Consider the following 16427-nt stretch of genomic DNA (forward strand, 5'->3'; position numbering starts at 1 on the left):
CCAGGACCAGATGTTTTTTCCGTCGGGTACTACAAAAAATTTGCCCCTATCTTAGCCCCGTATACGGTCAGATTTTTCAACTCTCTCAGGTCTGGTTCTCCCTTGGATAAAGCCCTAAACCTGGCATTCATATTGGTCATTCCTAAACCTGGCAAAGATACTTCCTTGGTCTCTAATTATCGCCCTATCTCCTTGATCAACAATGATCTAAAAATTTTAACAAAAATTCTGTCTAACAGACTCGCATCTTGCATAGCTCTCTATATTCATAAAGACCAGGTGGGCTTTATCCCGAGGGACAAGGTCCTGACCAGATTAGAAGAGCAGTTGACATTTCCCTTTTCAATTCCCATTGGGATGGAGGCCCTCAGCAAAAAGGTTTCTTGTTATCAATCGACCTACAAAAAGCTTTTGATACAGTAACCTGGCCATATCTATTTAGTGTCTTGGAGAGATGGGGCTTTGGTCCGCATTTCCTGGGTACATTACGAGCCCTGTATTCTGACCCAAGTGCACAGGTCAGACTCCAGGGCTACTACTCCGAACCACTCATTATAGAAAAGGGCACCAGACAAGGCTACCCACTTTCCCCCCTCCTTTTCGCTATAGCAATGGAGACCTTGGCTATTGCAATTAGAACACATCCTGATATTAAGGGGGTGGTCTGTGGTAAACAAGAACACAAATGCGCTCTTTTTGCCGATGACCTGCTGTTATTTGTAACCTCTCCACTGATCTCTACCCCTAACATTTTCTCCCTGCTTGACAAATTTGGCGAAATATCCGGCCTCCGCGTTAATGTCTCCAAATCATTAGCACTAAACATTACTGTCCCCCCCAATATACTAAGTAGCCTACAAAACCATTTCCCGTTTTCCTGAAGCTCGTCGTCCATCCCTTATTAAGGGGTCAATCTCTCCGCTAGTATAGCTTCCCTATATTCCTCTAATTACCCGGCCATCTTCCGTAAAATGTCCTCAGACCTTTCTAATTGGGCTAAGCATAACCTTTCCTGGCTAGGCCGTATTAATGCAGTCAAAATGACCCTCCTCCCCCGCATACTTTATTTATTCAGGTCTTTACCTATCCCTATCCAGAAGTCACAAATACAAACACTGCAATCCAAGATTCTACAATTTATATGGGGGCCAAAGGGCAGAAGATGCTCTAAGAACATTCTATTTAGGCTTAAAGCGCAAGGGGGCCTAGCCCTACCTAACATCTGGTGGAATTACCAAGCCGCTCAGCTGGCCCAGATCTCCATTGTTTATTCACGGGGCCCCAAACCTGATTGGGTATCTATAGAACATCAAGCAGTCCCTCTCCACACTATTGACTTCTTAATATGGTCCCCGCCTAAGCTTAGGCCACCCATTTTAGCCCCCACTCTTTCCCACTCACTGGCTCTGTGTGATCGATTACATAAAAACCCCTCCCTGATCTCAGCACTTCGACCCCTAACACATATGTTTCATAACCCCGACTTTCCGCCGGGAATGAACATTTTAGCATTTAGCTGGTGGCTGAATAAAGGCTTACTCAGAATTGGAAACTATTTCACTTCCACAGGCCCTTTATCTTTTGCATTTTGCACCAGTAAACTTGAGATGCCTCCCGCTGAACGTTTCAGATATATACAAATACAACACTTCCTTCAGTCCATTTGGCCAAATAAACCGGAACCTCCTCGGGTCACGAATTATGAATCATGGTGTTCGGATGTCACGGATCGGAGAGGGGGATCTCAATCATTTATGCCTCTCTAGCCTCAGTCATGTCTAAACCTCCCTATGCCCTATCCTGGGAAAAAGACCTTGATATTTCCTGGGATCAAGACAAAATGGTTTTCCTGCTTTCAACGCTCCTTTAAGGGTATTTTGAATATCTTTCAGATTGAAGCCAGCCTTAAGATATTCACCCGTTGATACAGGGTCCCCTCCCTTCTTGCTAAGATAAACCCAGATGCTTCCCCGCTGTGTTTCCGAAATTGAAACCATATAGGTACAATGTACCATATTTGGTGGTCTTGCCCATGAATAAGGAGCCTATGGAACAAAGTTTTCTCTGTGATTCGCAAAGTAACAACCTTTTAGATCCCTCAAACACCAGAGATAGCTCTGCTGAACCTTAAAGTGGTTAAGGTTGATAAATACTCCCAAAAACTGATCTTCTTTATTCTACTGGGCACCAAAATTACAATAGCAGCCTTTGGAAAAAAAACTACGGTTCCATTCACAGCGGTGAAGCATAAAATATCCTGGAACATAGCACATGAAAAGATAGTCAGCATTATACAAGACAAGGCCCGGCTTTTCGAACTTACCTGGGAGCCCTCGGCCAAATATTGTCACATCCCCTTATATCCTGGCGTTAACTACCCTGATTAACTTGCGCTCTGAGTGACCCTATTGAATCTCCTCACCCCCTGATTATTCCCTTCTCCCCCTTTTTCTCTCCCTCTCTTTGAATCCCCATTTTCCCTTCTTCTCTTCTCACTGATCCATAGCGGGTCTTTTAAGTTTTAGCCTATCCTGAGCTTTCTACCATGCATTGGCGGTGTAGGGAGCAACAACACTGCAGTTAGGCCTCTTCGGAGTCCCTGTTCTTTGAGCTACTCGTGCATCCCTCACACTGTCCCTTTCTCCTCAGTGTTGGTAGTAGACACATGATTATTTACATTTCCAGTTTTAAGTTTTCAGGTTTTCCATTTAATATTAGTTTCCATGGTGCGCTCCTTGGTGGAGACTTTGTCAGATGACTGTGGAGCCGGGGGAGGGAGAGGCCCCTTGGCCACAGCATGATCCCTATTGGGGTGGCTGGGGGCGCTTCTTCTTTCCCTCCTTCCCCCGCTGACTCAAGTGCTGACAACTTTCTCAGACGCACCTGGCTTTTTCGGCAAGCTTATCATTCTGTCCTATAAACTTGATTGAATTTACATGGTTTATTGATTAAACTCTACCTTTCTAATAGGATTAGACACCTCTCGATGTAATCTAAGACATGTCTCCTTTTGCTAACATGTATTTTGGTCCTTGTGGGCCTTTTTGCTATGTTTTATATTCGAAATTCATGTACCTAACATTCCCCTCTCTCCTTGTTTCTGGAATGTATGCTACATTTGTAATTACTAAACTTCTAATAAAAATTTATTGAACGAAAAAATTACTTAGAACCTTCAAACATTATAGATTTTTTTCAGACACCCCGGAGAATAAAACGGCGGTCATTGCAATACTTTATGTCACACAGTATTTGCGCAGCGGTCTCACAAGTGCAATTTTTGGGGAAAAAATATACTTTTTTGAATTTTTAGAAGACAAGCTTCAAAATTTCACCCGCTCATGGAATGGCGACAAAGTTTGACCCTTAAAAATTCCCATAGGTGACGTTTAAAAATTTCTACAAGTTACCGGTTTTGAGTTACAAGGAGGTCTAGTGCTAGAATTATTGCTCTCGCTCTAAATGATCACGGCAATACCTCACATGTGTAGTTTGAACACCGTTTTGGGTCACTTTTTTTTCCTATTACAAGGAGCTGAGTGAGGGCCATCTTGCCCTCACTTGGCATTCAGGCTGTGAGGGGAGCAGACGCGATCCTCTCCTCTGCTATAAAACCCCTTAAAAAATTCCCTAAACATTTTTTTTTTTTTTAGCAGAGAACCTAGAGAAGTTTTTATGTCACACGGTATTTGCGCAGCAGTTTTTCAAATGCAATTGTTTTGGAAAAAATACATTTTAATGATTTAAAAAAAAAACAATATATACCCCAATTTATTTGTACAAAGTGAAAGATGATGTTACGCTGAGAAAATAGATACCCAATGTGTCACACTTTAACATTTCGCAAACTCATGGAATGGCGACAAACTACAGTACTTAAGTCTCCATAGGCGACGCTTTAAATGCCTTTACAGGTTACATGTTTAGAGTTACAGAGGAGGTCTAGCACTATAATTATTGCTCTCGCTCTACGTTCCTGGCGATACATCACATGTGTGGTGCGAACACCGTTTACATATGCGTGCGTGACTTCAGTATGCGTTCACTTCTGCATGCGAGCACAGGGATAGGATCGTTTAAAAAAAAGAAAATATATTAATTATTTTACTTTTTATTTTTACACTGTACCTTTATTTTTATGATCACTTTTATATCCATTTCTATTACAAGGAATGTAAACATTCCTTATAATAGAAATAAGGATGACAGGTCCTCTTTATGGAGAAATCTGGTGTTAAAAAGACCTCAAATCTCTTCTTTGACTTTAAAAGCAAAAGATAAAAAATAAAAAATCATCATTTGCTTTAATAGAAACAAAAAAAAATTATTTACTTCCAGTACCCCCAAATATTTTTCTTCGGTAGGGCTGGCTAACACTGTATCCCCAATGTTGTACTCGGTCAGGGGATTCTTTTTCCTTAGGTGCATTATTTACAAAAACATTGAACTGTAGTCTCCACTGCTTTGACTAATCTTCCAGCAATGCCAAATCATGTCCCATGTTAGACAACTCCAGGGATATAATAAAAGAAAATATAGAATCACGCTAAACCTGTAAATATAGTGAATATGCATCATTTACCGACTGAGGAGCAATCCAAAATTCAGCATAAATCAAAAATGAATGTGCAAGTGCATGAGTATTAATTTCTAGAACCAAAAATCCCATAAGCACAAATACACATGAATGAAAACCTTCTAAACCACAAAATAATAAATACTCCAAATAGCTAAAATAAGTGACATTCATATAGGTGAATAGATATATAATGTCCAACTATTATCTCTCTCTCTATATCTCTCTCTCTAAATATATATATATATATATATATATTCTCCAGGGCGTACCGAGCAGGACCCATGCACTTCAGATCGTCTGTGGTAGTAGTACAATCTCCAATGTACACCAAACAGGACCGCTACTCTTCAAACCGCCTCACTGAATTCAAGCCCATAGGTAGATGTGTATGGCATGTAAAAAATAAAATCGGATTTTACAATGCCTACTGAGGGGAGGTAGACACAAATAAACGCAGACCGTCATCAGACATGAGGACCTATACTGCTGTCCTCCTCTTGCCGTCTTACATTCACCTGATAGAAATTAGTGAACGTATGTATAGACGACCAAGTGGCGGCCTTGTAAATCTGAGTCATACAGGCTTGGTAACGCACTGCCCATGAAGCGCTTACTGCCCTGGTAAAGTGCACTCCAAGGAGAAAACCTTTTCTTCAAACCGCAAGCCTGAATAATAACTTGATGAATCAGCACTAAAACAGTGGATTTAGATGCTATCTGCCCTATCCTGAGACCTACAGGTAGCGGCACAAACATTTTTCTGTATCTGAGCAGCCGCTTCAGATAGGCCTTGACTGCTCTCACTACAAACGAGAGAGTGCAACCATTTTAATAGTTGATTTGAACGCTGCCTGCCCATTCTTGGGGTCCTCTGGCAGCACAACAAACGTCAGATTTAACCGCGCTCACTATATTGAGAGGAATTAATAAATTTCCTTCCGCAGAACAAGGTTCTAGTAAAAAGGAAGGTAAGAAACGTGTTGATTCAAATGACAGCTAGATCCTTTTAGGAAAAAGGCTGGGTGAGGATTTAACATCACCCTATCCTTAAGAATAATTAAGTATGGCACTATACAAAAGAAAGCTGCCAACACTGAAACTCTTGTGGAGGCTGCCGCAACGGAGAACACCAATTACCCCGTTAGGAGGATCAAAAGGAATATGATGCATCGGCCCAAGGAGCTGTCCTTGTACGCCGACAAAACTAGACTCAACCCTACGGCACAAGTGCGACCTAACTGGCGGATTTATACGCATTGTCCCTTGTATAAAAGGCCCGGATCAAAGAATGCGAGGCAAGCGGCCTTTGAAAAACAATGACAAAGGCCGAGATCTGACCCTTCATGGTGTTCAAGGCTAGCTTCATTTTTACCCCCAACTGTAGGAAGGCAAGAATTCTACCTATGACATACCTCCGAGGATGCCATCTTTTAGTTTCACACCAGGAAACATAGGCCCTCCAGACCCTATAATAAATGGTCCTAGAGGCCCGCTTTCTTGCATCAGAGCAGTTACCACTGAACCTGAAAGCCCTGACTCTTTAACATGTGGGCTTTAATAGACAGACCATTAAATTTAGCGATTGTAAGGCTGGATGGAATACCGGCCCTTTGCGAAAGCAAGTGTGGACTAGATGGAAGAGTCCACGGTTTCCCTACTGCCAACCTTACGATCTCTGCATACCAGGATCTTCTGGGCCATGCCGGGCTAGTAGTATTACCAGCTTCACTTCCACTTTGATCCTGCGTAGAAGCTGCAGAAGCAGCTGAACTGGGGAGAATGTATAAATCAGTGAAAAACTGATCCCACGGGGTCACTAACGCATCTGTCCCATATGCAAGTGGATCCCTAGCCCTTGACACAAAGCTGTCCAACTTCTGGTTGAACCTGGACACCCAAAATTCTTATCTGGTCAGAAAAAAGTCAGGTGCAGAGGCCATTCTCCCGGGAACAACTGTTGACGACTTCAGAGAGCCGCCTGTCAATTCTCAATTTCACAATATGGAGATTGTCGATAGGCAAGGTACAAGCTCCTGTGCCCAAACCAAAGCATGGCCCACTTCTCTCTGGCTGCGTGACTTCTAGTGCCTCCTTGCTAACTGAAATAAATTACTGATGTGGCATTGTCGGATCGTACCTTGACAGAACAATCCTGTAATCTAAACGCACAGACCATTAAGCCAGACGTGCCATCGAAAGCTCTGGAATGTCAACAGTCAAGGCTCTACTTGACCACCTAGGTCCAGCCATGCTACTGACTGATCTATAAGCAGCAGATTGCCTCAGTATGCCATTACTGCTATACCCTGGGCCTTTACCCTAGGCACGGTGGCTAACCCGAAGGGCCAGACCACCAACCGGAAGAGGTGTGGTTCCCCTGCGAAGCACAGACAACCTCTGTAGCCCATGCAAATAAACACATATGCAAACGACCCATATGTGTATGAGGCAAGTATTAACACCATATGCCTCTATGGAAGCATGCATTCATGGAAGCATAAATTCATACAAAATATGTTTTAGGCAAGAAAAAGAAAAGTGTGCGATGTATACACGCATACATATAACATGTGTGCTATGGAACAGGCATCATGCAAGCATGTGCTTTATGAACGTGTTATGCAACATTAAACAAAATGTATCCATGCAGACACATATTCCTATGTGAACATAAGGAATCCTGTATATTTAAGGAAAACTTAAATTAACATGCCTTGTTATGCAACCATGCCAATCTAGGCAATCATGCAACTTTAGGTGATCATGCATCCTTATGCGATTCTGCATTTTTTATATGATCACTTTATGCATTATAAGCACTACTGTGCGGACAAGTAACCTTGTGTGACCAAGGACTCTTGTGTGATCGAACACCCTTGTTTGATCAAGCACCCTTGTGCGATCAAGCATCTTTATGCAATCCAGCATTTTTATGTGATTTTAGGCATTTCTGTGCAAACAAGCACTTTAATGTGACCCAGCGTCCTCATGTGACTATGTAAAACATGTAAATCCATACCGACAGAAAACATGTATCTTTATGTGATAAACAAGAACATGTTCTGTTACTTGTTTTACCTACACGATGTACAATCCAAACTCATGTATTTTATGCAAACGCGGACTAGTAAAGAAGAAGTTATCCTCCAACGTGCGTTTCCGCAATCATGCAATTTAACTGTTTGTGCGTTAGCAACAATGCGCACCATCAACTGTGCATTCCAGCAGTTGTGCATTTGGCTAGCTTGTAGGCAAGCACCTGCATGAGGATTCTGTGCAGGTTTACTAGCCTGATGATCAAGCATCTTTATGCGATCAAGCCTTTCTGCGTGACTAGGAGAAAAGAAAAAAACGATGCATAATTATACAAGCAAACATGCATCTTTATGTGACCGTGTATCTTTAAGCGATCCTGTCACCTTATGCGATCACGTGTTCTTACGTGATCAAAAAATTAAGCATGTTTTGTGTGGTTTTTTTTTTTTTTTTTTTTTTTAAACACAAACATGTCCAAACATGCATTTTGTACACACATAACCATGTATCTTTATGCAACCTGTTTAAGAAGCAACCTTGCGTTTAAGCAGCACCTGTGCGTTTCAGCATCAACTGTGCGATCTAGCCACTGTGTATGTCAGCATCTGTGCGTTTTAAGCAACTATGCGACCTTAGCGACTGTGCAGTTCAGCATCTGTGTATGTGAGCAACTGTGCAATATCAGCCACTGTACATATCAGCATCTGTGCGTACTAGCAACTGTGTGATTTTAGGCAGGAAGTATAAGAAAAGATCCGGACAGCTGCACACCGGGAAAAAATGCCAGTGTCTTTATTATAAAATCAGGATCATAGAGCATACAGGACACTGGAGCAAAACAGTACAGGCAAACAGCTAACGCGTTTCGCACTTATGCTAAGTGCTTAGCTCATGAGCTATGAGTAAGCACTTAGCATAAGTGCAAAACGCGTTAGTTGTTTGCCTGTGCTGTTTCGCTAGTGTCCTGTATGCTCTATGATCCCGATTTTATAATAAAGACACTTGCATTTTTTCCCGGTGTGCGGCTGTCCGGATCTTTTCGTATACTTCGTGCCTGACTCAGCATTAGCCAGCACCTGGGGCTCTTTCCTTTTGGAGGCATTCATTTTGTTCACACCTGGCTTGAATCTATACCTGTGCGGTGAAGCCTCCCTAACTGTGTGATTTTAGCAACTGTACATATCAGCATCTTTGCGTACTAGCAACAGCGTGATATTAGCAACTGTACATATCAGCATCTATGCGTACTAGCAACTGTACATATCAGCATCTATGCGTACTAGCAACTGTACAAATCAGCATCTGTGCATATTAGCAACTGTGTGCTTTTAGCAACTAAGCATATCAGCATCTGTGTGTATTTAGCAAGCACCTGCTCAACTGCAGTTGGTCCTATACTTATACCTGTAGGATACCAAGCACATATGCACTATGCTCAAACCTTTCAAACATGTAATATAACAGGCATTTCAAAACTGCAAGCACGTATATTATGCCGTTTCTGCCCACAAGCAGAAAATTACACTTTTAAAGTGAACTGCTAATCATCCAGGGGTGTATCTACTACTTACAGCTTGTACATGCCCCATGGATAGGCAGAAAATATGCAGCATGTAATGACTTGTCTGTACCTATTCCCAAGCTGGCACTCACACACTCATGGCCCACTGTTTTGTCTTCAAGGCCGTCCGACCTGTCAGCACATGGTAATGGCTGCCCTTCTTCTTCCTGCCTAAAATAACAATAGGCTAGGAGCAAATCTGTGCCCTCTAGTGGCTGGGGAAAAAACAGCAGCCTGCTTGAGCCAGAGTACAAGCATGATAGAACAGCACACTGCTCCCAGTGGCCATCGGGAAACAGACAGTCAGATCGCTCTCTTAATAGAGATACTGCAAACAAATGCAGACTCACCATTCCTCGTTGCAGGGTACTGCTGGAATATCACAGGGACCCAATCTTGGTTGGTGTCATGCCAGACCTTCAAGGACGGGGTCCCCTCTGAACATAGGATCCACTGCCTTGGACCATGTATAGCACCCTGCCAGAGCAAACGTGTGGTATAGCAATGTGACCAAGGTGCTGGATCTCAGGGCCTAGCTCTCCTAAGAGAAGCATTACAGGCAAAACCTTGTTCTTTGGTATCGAGGCATCGGGTACCATCCACTTTATTTTTTTGTTTTGGCTCTTTGAATGGATCCGATAGCATAGCTCCCTGACCCTGTTCAGGCCATCTAGGAGCACTCATTAACGGTGACCAACACATTAGACACTGGCGAAAAAACTGAGGTACTCCCTGTAGGGGAGGGGTTATATAGGGAGGAAACTTCCTGTCTAATTACACCAGTGTCCAGCACCTGAAGGTGAGATATAAACCCACTTCGTAATTACTATGAGCCTCTGTGTCCCGTGATGTACGATAAAAAAATATAAGTACTCCAATAGTGTAAAACCTGCGTGTTGCATATATTTGCTATAACACGTCATCCCTTGCTGGTCAGACCAGCAAGGGATGACGTGTTATAGGAAATATAGGCAACACGCAGGTTTTACACTATTGGGGTACTTATATTTTTACATGCCATACACATCCACCTATGGACTTGAATTCAATGAGGCGGTTTGAAGAGAAGCGGTCCTGTTTGGTGTACATTGGAGATTGTACTACTACCACAGACGATCTGAAGTGCATGGGTCCTGCTTGGTACACCCCGGAGAATATATTAATACTACAGGCTTCCCTTGATCCTCTCTAATGGGGGATCCTGGGCTTCTGGTAAGAAGTGATTCTCTATATAGCGGTGGTTGATTCAGCACAATCTTCTCTATACCAATATATATATGGTTGGAAATTATATATCTATTCACTTATATGAATGTCACTTGTTTTAGCTATTTGCTACAATTGAATTTGGAGTATTTATTATTTTGTGGTTTAGAAGGTTTTCATTCACGTGTATTTGTGCTTATAGGATTTTTGGTTCTAGAAATTAATACTCAATAATAATACACTTGCACATTCATTTTTGATTTATGCTGAATTTTGGATTGCTCCTCAATCGGTGGGCGATTCATATTCACTTTATATTTACAGGTTTAGCGCAATTCTATATTTTCTTTTATTATTTTGTCACTGTACTGGTGTTACCCAGGAGAATTGCTGCTTCTACTATTTTGTATAGAAGTCCCCTACTGTTTAGATGCACTTTGTTTGGTGCATTTATATATTTTAGCGCAGTTTCTTTTCATTTCTTTTCCAACTCCAGGGATATCAATCCTATTACACACCTTTGTGTCATCAGCAAAAAAACAACTTGCCTTGCCCAACAAACATTAGTTAAATCACCTACATATGGATAGAACAGGACCCAGAACAGGACCCAGTACAGAGCCTTGTGGTACACACTAGTGACTGGTCTCTGTTCTGAGTGAACCCCATTTACAACCATACTCTGGTATCTATCCTTTAGCCAACTGCATATCCACTGAACCACCCAAGCGTCAAGTCCTAGCTTGTACAACTTTTGTATTAAAGCATTATGTGGAACTGTATCAAATGCCTTGCTGAAATCAAGATCTGCTAAGTCCACAGCACTACCCTGGTCCAAAACATTGGTAATATAGTCAGAAAAATAATCAGATTAGTCTGACATGATCTGCCCTCAGTAAAGCCATGCTGCTTTGGGTCCAACAAGTTGTGTATTTTTAAGTGATCAATGATCCTTCTTTTCAGGAGTGATTCCATTAACTTGACTACAACTGATGTTAAACTCACTGGTCAGTAATTGCCAGCTTCTACCTTGATGTCCTTCTTGTGAATAGGTACAATATTAGTTGTCCGTCAGTCATAGGGAACTTCTCCTGTTAGAAGAGATTGATTAAAAATATCCGGTAATGGTCCAACAACTATATTTCAAAGTTCTTTGCTTTATTAGGCTTTAACTTTAACCAAGCCAGTTCATCTGCTACTTGTCTCCAGAAAACCTAAACATTAACAGTCATTACTAGAACCAATACGATTACCCTACTTGTCATTGTTAGTGCAATTTATTTCTGAGAAGAATGATCAGAAGTAATTGTTTAAATGGTTTGCTACATCCAGGTCTCCCTCAACATATGTGTTGTGCCCAGTTTTCATTTTAGTGATCCCATTGTATTTTCCTTCTATCGCTAATGTACCTAAAGGTTTTTTGTCCTTTCTTAATAGATTTAGCAATAACCTCTTTCTGTGCTTTGGCAGCACTGATAATGTGTTTGGCCTTCTTTTGTCTATTTTTATACTTCTCTGTCAGCTACACTCAGTTTCCATGAATATTCTATATGCTGATTTTTTTCTTCTTTTACTAACCTACATACCACTTTAGTGAATCATATTGTTTTTTTCATACGTTTATTCTTACTAACTTGCCTGACATATAATCTAGTTGCCTCCAGGGTGGTAGACTTTAATAGTGCCCACTGATTACTTACTCCTGTCATTTTACTCCAAAAACTTTCAATTAATTTTTTAGAAATGTCCCCATTTCAGCAAAATTGGTCTTTTTGAAATCCAAAACTTTTGTTTCTGTATAAGACTTTTCAGTTCTTGTTTTAATATCAAACCAAAACATTGGTGATCACTAGAAACCAAATTCTCTCCCACCTCAACCTCAGATAGCCGATCCCCGTTTGTCAGCACTAGGTCTAGAATATGGTCATCTCGGGTTGAGTTTTTCTATTACCTATTTTAGAGAAACCCTATTCAGTGCTTCCATTACATCCCTGCTCCTGCTTGTACTAGCAGTTTGAGAATTCCAGTTAATGTCAGGCATGTTGAAACCTCTCCCTTCCTTGCCATTTGAGGTATCTCGTCATTCAACAAGTTATCTCAATCTTCAGTCTGTCCTGGGGGTCTGTATACTACATCAATTCTAAGGGAAGATCCCTCTCTGGTTGGAAGACAGAACCAGAGGGCTTCGACGATGTCATTTGTTTTTCAAAGGAACGTTAGCATTATGCTATTTTTGACATACTGTATATGGGAACTCCACCTTCCCTCTTTCCTAGTCTGTCATCACTGTAAAGTGTGTACCCTGGTATAGTTATTTTCCAGTCATTTGAATTCTTGAACCACGTCTCCGTAATTGCAACAAGGTCCAAGTTGTCCCTAGAAAGAAGAGCTGTCAGCTCACAAAGCTTGTTGTCTAAACTACGAGCATTAGTGATTGTTATAGGAATTCCATTTATTTATTCATAGCCTAGAAACAGACAGACAGTGAGAAGAAATTGTACAGGCAGAGATGACTGTAGCAATTTATCCCGCAACCTCTGAAGTTTTAGTAGCCAGTTCCACTGTCTATTGATTAGATAGGTGAAGCAGGATAATGTTTATTAACTCATTTAGGAATCCTGCAATCCTGAAACCTTTTGGTACCCACACTACTCTATTACAGAAGTAATTGTCCGAGAAATAATTTTCACAAATCAGTTATTTTATTGCTATCGTTTAGACAATTGATTTCACACAATTTGGATAATCTTTGCACCTCTTAGTTCTAGCTTTGCAGGGAAAATTCCCCCCTTTTCTTTGGTTGCAGAGTAGGGAAATTGTATAAGTATTTTGTCTCTCTCTGATTAGGAGGGGCAGGTGTAAGTTTGTAGAGCAGAGCTCTCCTAACCTCCTTTTTTTTCTCTCAGATTAGCATGTGCAAGTTTGCAGAGCTCTTTTCACCTGTGATAATTACTGACCATCAACACTTGTTCAATCCAACTCTCCCTTGAAGAAAAAAAAAAAAAACACACACACACACACACACACACACACACACACACACACACTTGTTTATATACAATTTATTAAATAATCCTTAATACCAGTGGTGTTTGGTGCGTAGGGAAATGCACCCTTGTTAATTTTGATTGCTGCAAAGGTAATTATTATTGTACTTATAAAAGGCATTTGTTGAACAGTATGTGTTTTAATGTACCTGTACACACAGTAGCATAAACATGGGCTGCATATAGATCAGTAAAAAGAAAACAAAATACAGAAATCTGTTTTGCTGGCAAGTATTTTTATGTATATATGTGTCTACACTACACTCTCTTGATTAAAATAAAGCTAGAAGAATTTTTACGTGTGTAAGCAGAAACAAAAATTATGAGCAAGTGCTATATAGCCCATCCTCACATTTTTTTTCTGCCAGGAATGTCTGATGTTCAGTGTGCAAGTACTTTGCAAGTACTTTATGTGTATGCGCATATTGACATGTGTATGAAAACCAACACAGACTACAATAAAAAAAAATAGAAATTCCCCGCTTTATCCAACACACAGATGCAAAAAAAAAAAAAAAAAAAAGCTTTTGTAATAGTTTAAAATTAGATTAGCAAATTTTCCACACTTATAAACAAGACCTATTCTCTTTGAAGCAGATACCTTATAATGTCTGTAAGGGTTAATATCTTCCTGCGTAGAGTCCTGAGAATACAGAGGGCTGGGACATCTCTCTGGGGTATTTCTGTTACTGGTTCCATCTGTAGAGAACAAAACAGAAGACATTTATAAGCAGCTATGCAATCAACAATCAGCTAACAATATTTCTGAAATCCAGAAGGACAAAAAAAAAAAAAAAAGTGACCTGCAGTTCACAAATTAGGTTTTATACAGTAGACATGTCCACTGATTTGCAAAGACCACATAGTTGAGGGTAAGCTGTCTGTAGGTCACATCATACACTTGATAGCAATGACAAGAAAGGAGCCTGGCATCAGATTATAAGGGTGGGGGACAAAAACAAAATCAGGCTTGGTTACAATTTTCAAATCCTCCCACATGTATCCCTTCCATTATTGCTTACGTGTGTTTTTTAAAATAAAATCTAATTAAAAAAAATATAACATGATCTTACTCTGTGTCAAGGAGATAATGTAAGAGCGGATTACAGAAGCTGAATACAATTAAACAAGTCACAGATGGTATGTCTTTTCAAAAAGTTTGAAGACTACAGTAAAGCTGGCTTTAGATCGATTCCCCGGTATCCGCACTACCAGCATTAAGGCTAGGTTCACACTGCTGCAGTGCGAATTTACCGCGATTTTACCGCGATTTTACCGCGAATTTCAGGAGTTGGATATAGCTGCGATTGATAGTCTAGCCAATGGAATCATAATGTAAAAAAAAAAAGGGTCTTAACTTCCTGTGTACTTCCTGGTTTTTGTGGAGAGTAGTGTGGTGGAATTCGCACATATGTGAACCATCAATGCGATTCAAGAACGATTTACATTGATGTCTATGGAGACTAAATTCGCAACGCAACGCAGTAAACTCGCACAGGACCTTTTTTTCACGCAGGTTATATTGGCAACGCGTCGATGTGAACGGCACTAATGTTAATCTATGTAATTTAAATGACTTGCGAATTTGGGCGATCGCAACGGCTCAAATTCGCAATAGAATTCGCAGCAGTGTGAACCCAGCCTAATGGAGGAATCTCCAGTGCAAGCTACTATATATTGGTAGCCACAGCTGCCTGAATACAGTGGTAATGTTGAGCACTGACTGCATCAAATAAAATGCAAAGTTTGGCTGCCAATTTTCCACTCCGTTCAGCTGGTTTGTAAATTTACTTTTGCCAAGGTAGGTGGTGTTTGAATGGCTACCCATGGCACGGAATTCAGCAGCAGCAAATTAGCCAAAATTCCAGCCTTCAAACTTGCATTATGAGAAGGATCTGTGAGCACTGCCTGCAAATTGAGAAGTTTTTAAAATGTTGATAAGCTTATTTACATCAAGCTGCTTTTTTAGAGTTTTTTTTTTTTTCCTTTAAGATATACAAGGTGGTATCAAAAAGTTTTGAGACTAGCTCTGTTTACAAGAAAGTACTTTATGTTTACACCTTTAGAATAGTCCTCTTGCACAGCAATACAGCGCTCTCAGTGTCCCTGTCACTTCTGAAATGTGTCCTGGAAGACTTCTTTTCAAAGAGTGTCAAGACCTTCTGCTGTTCAGGGTGGATCTTCACAATGGTGTCAAAACGGCAACTTTTGAGGTGGATCTTCATCTTCAGGAAGAGGGCAAAGTTCGCAGGAGCCAAATCTGGAGAGTAAGGTGGGTGCTGAAGTGAGATCATGTTTGCTGGCGAGAAATTCACGTGTGAGGGGAGCTCGGTGACAGGGTGCATTGTCGTGGAGCATCCAGTTTTTCACGCGCCACATTAGCGTTTGCCTAATGTACGCCCTCAGATGCCTTAAAACCTGGCAACAGAACTCGCTATTGACCATCTGGCCCCTGGGGATAAATTCTCAATGCAAAATGCTGTGAATGTTAAGAAAGATGAGCATGCACTTGGTCAAGCTGCGGACTTGACTGGCTTTTTTCGGTCATAGAGACGATGGGCTCTTCCACTGTGTTATGTAAATGGAAAGGGAGGTAGGGACAGTTGCTGAAGCTGTCCTCCTAAATCCACAAGGAAAAATTGCCTCAAAACCAATGAATAGGAATAGATTTAAATTAAAAACATTTTTTATTACATATAAAAACATATATAATTACACAAATCAAAAACATTAAAAAAAAAAAAAAAAAAAAAAAAAAAAAAAGGAGGAAGGAAGGTCGATACAGTATACAGGTACTTGTAGACTTCCAAATGAATTGCCGGTTATGGAAATTGCTCACAGATTTATACAGTCCTGTACCAGTTTCTCAATCAGAGGATCGCTTTTTCAGTAAGATAAATCTATAAGGTAAATAGTGTATATGAAATTCTATACAAACAATAATAAAAGAAAATACATTTATATTGAACATAAAAAAAACAGCTATATAAGAGCCCTT

General features: G+C 40.7%; 1 protein-coding gene across 1 annotated transcript in view; it reads right to left on the reverse strand.

Annotated features, from left to right (window-relative positions):
- LOC141106311 (uncharacterized) overlaps positions 1-16427 on the reverse strand; it is a 225141-nt gene that overhangs the window by 114433 nt on the left and 94281 nt on the right. Inside the window, exon 4 of the mRNA XM_073596983.1 lies at positions 14031-14128. Within this exon, the coding sequence (XP_073453084.1) occupies positions 14031-14128 (98 nt within the window). The remainder of the gene's footprint in view (positions 1-14030; positions 14129-16427) is intronic.

This window comes from Aquarana catesbeiana, linkage group LG08, assembly GCF_042186555.1.
Source record: "Aquarana catesbeiana isolate 2022-GZ linkage group LG08, ASM4218655v1, whole genome shotgun sequence".
NCBI classification, from domain to species: Eukaryota; Metazoa; Chordata; class Amphibia; order Anura; family Ranidae; genus Aquarana; species Aquarana catesbeiana.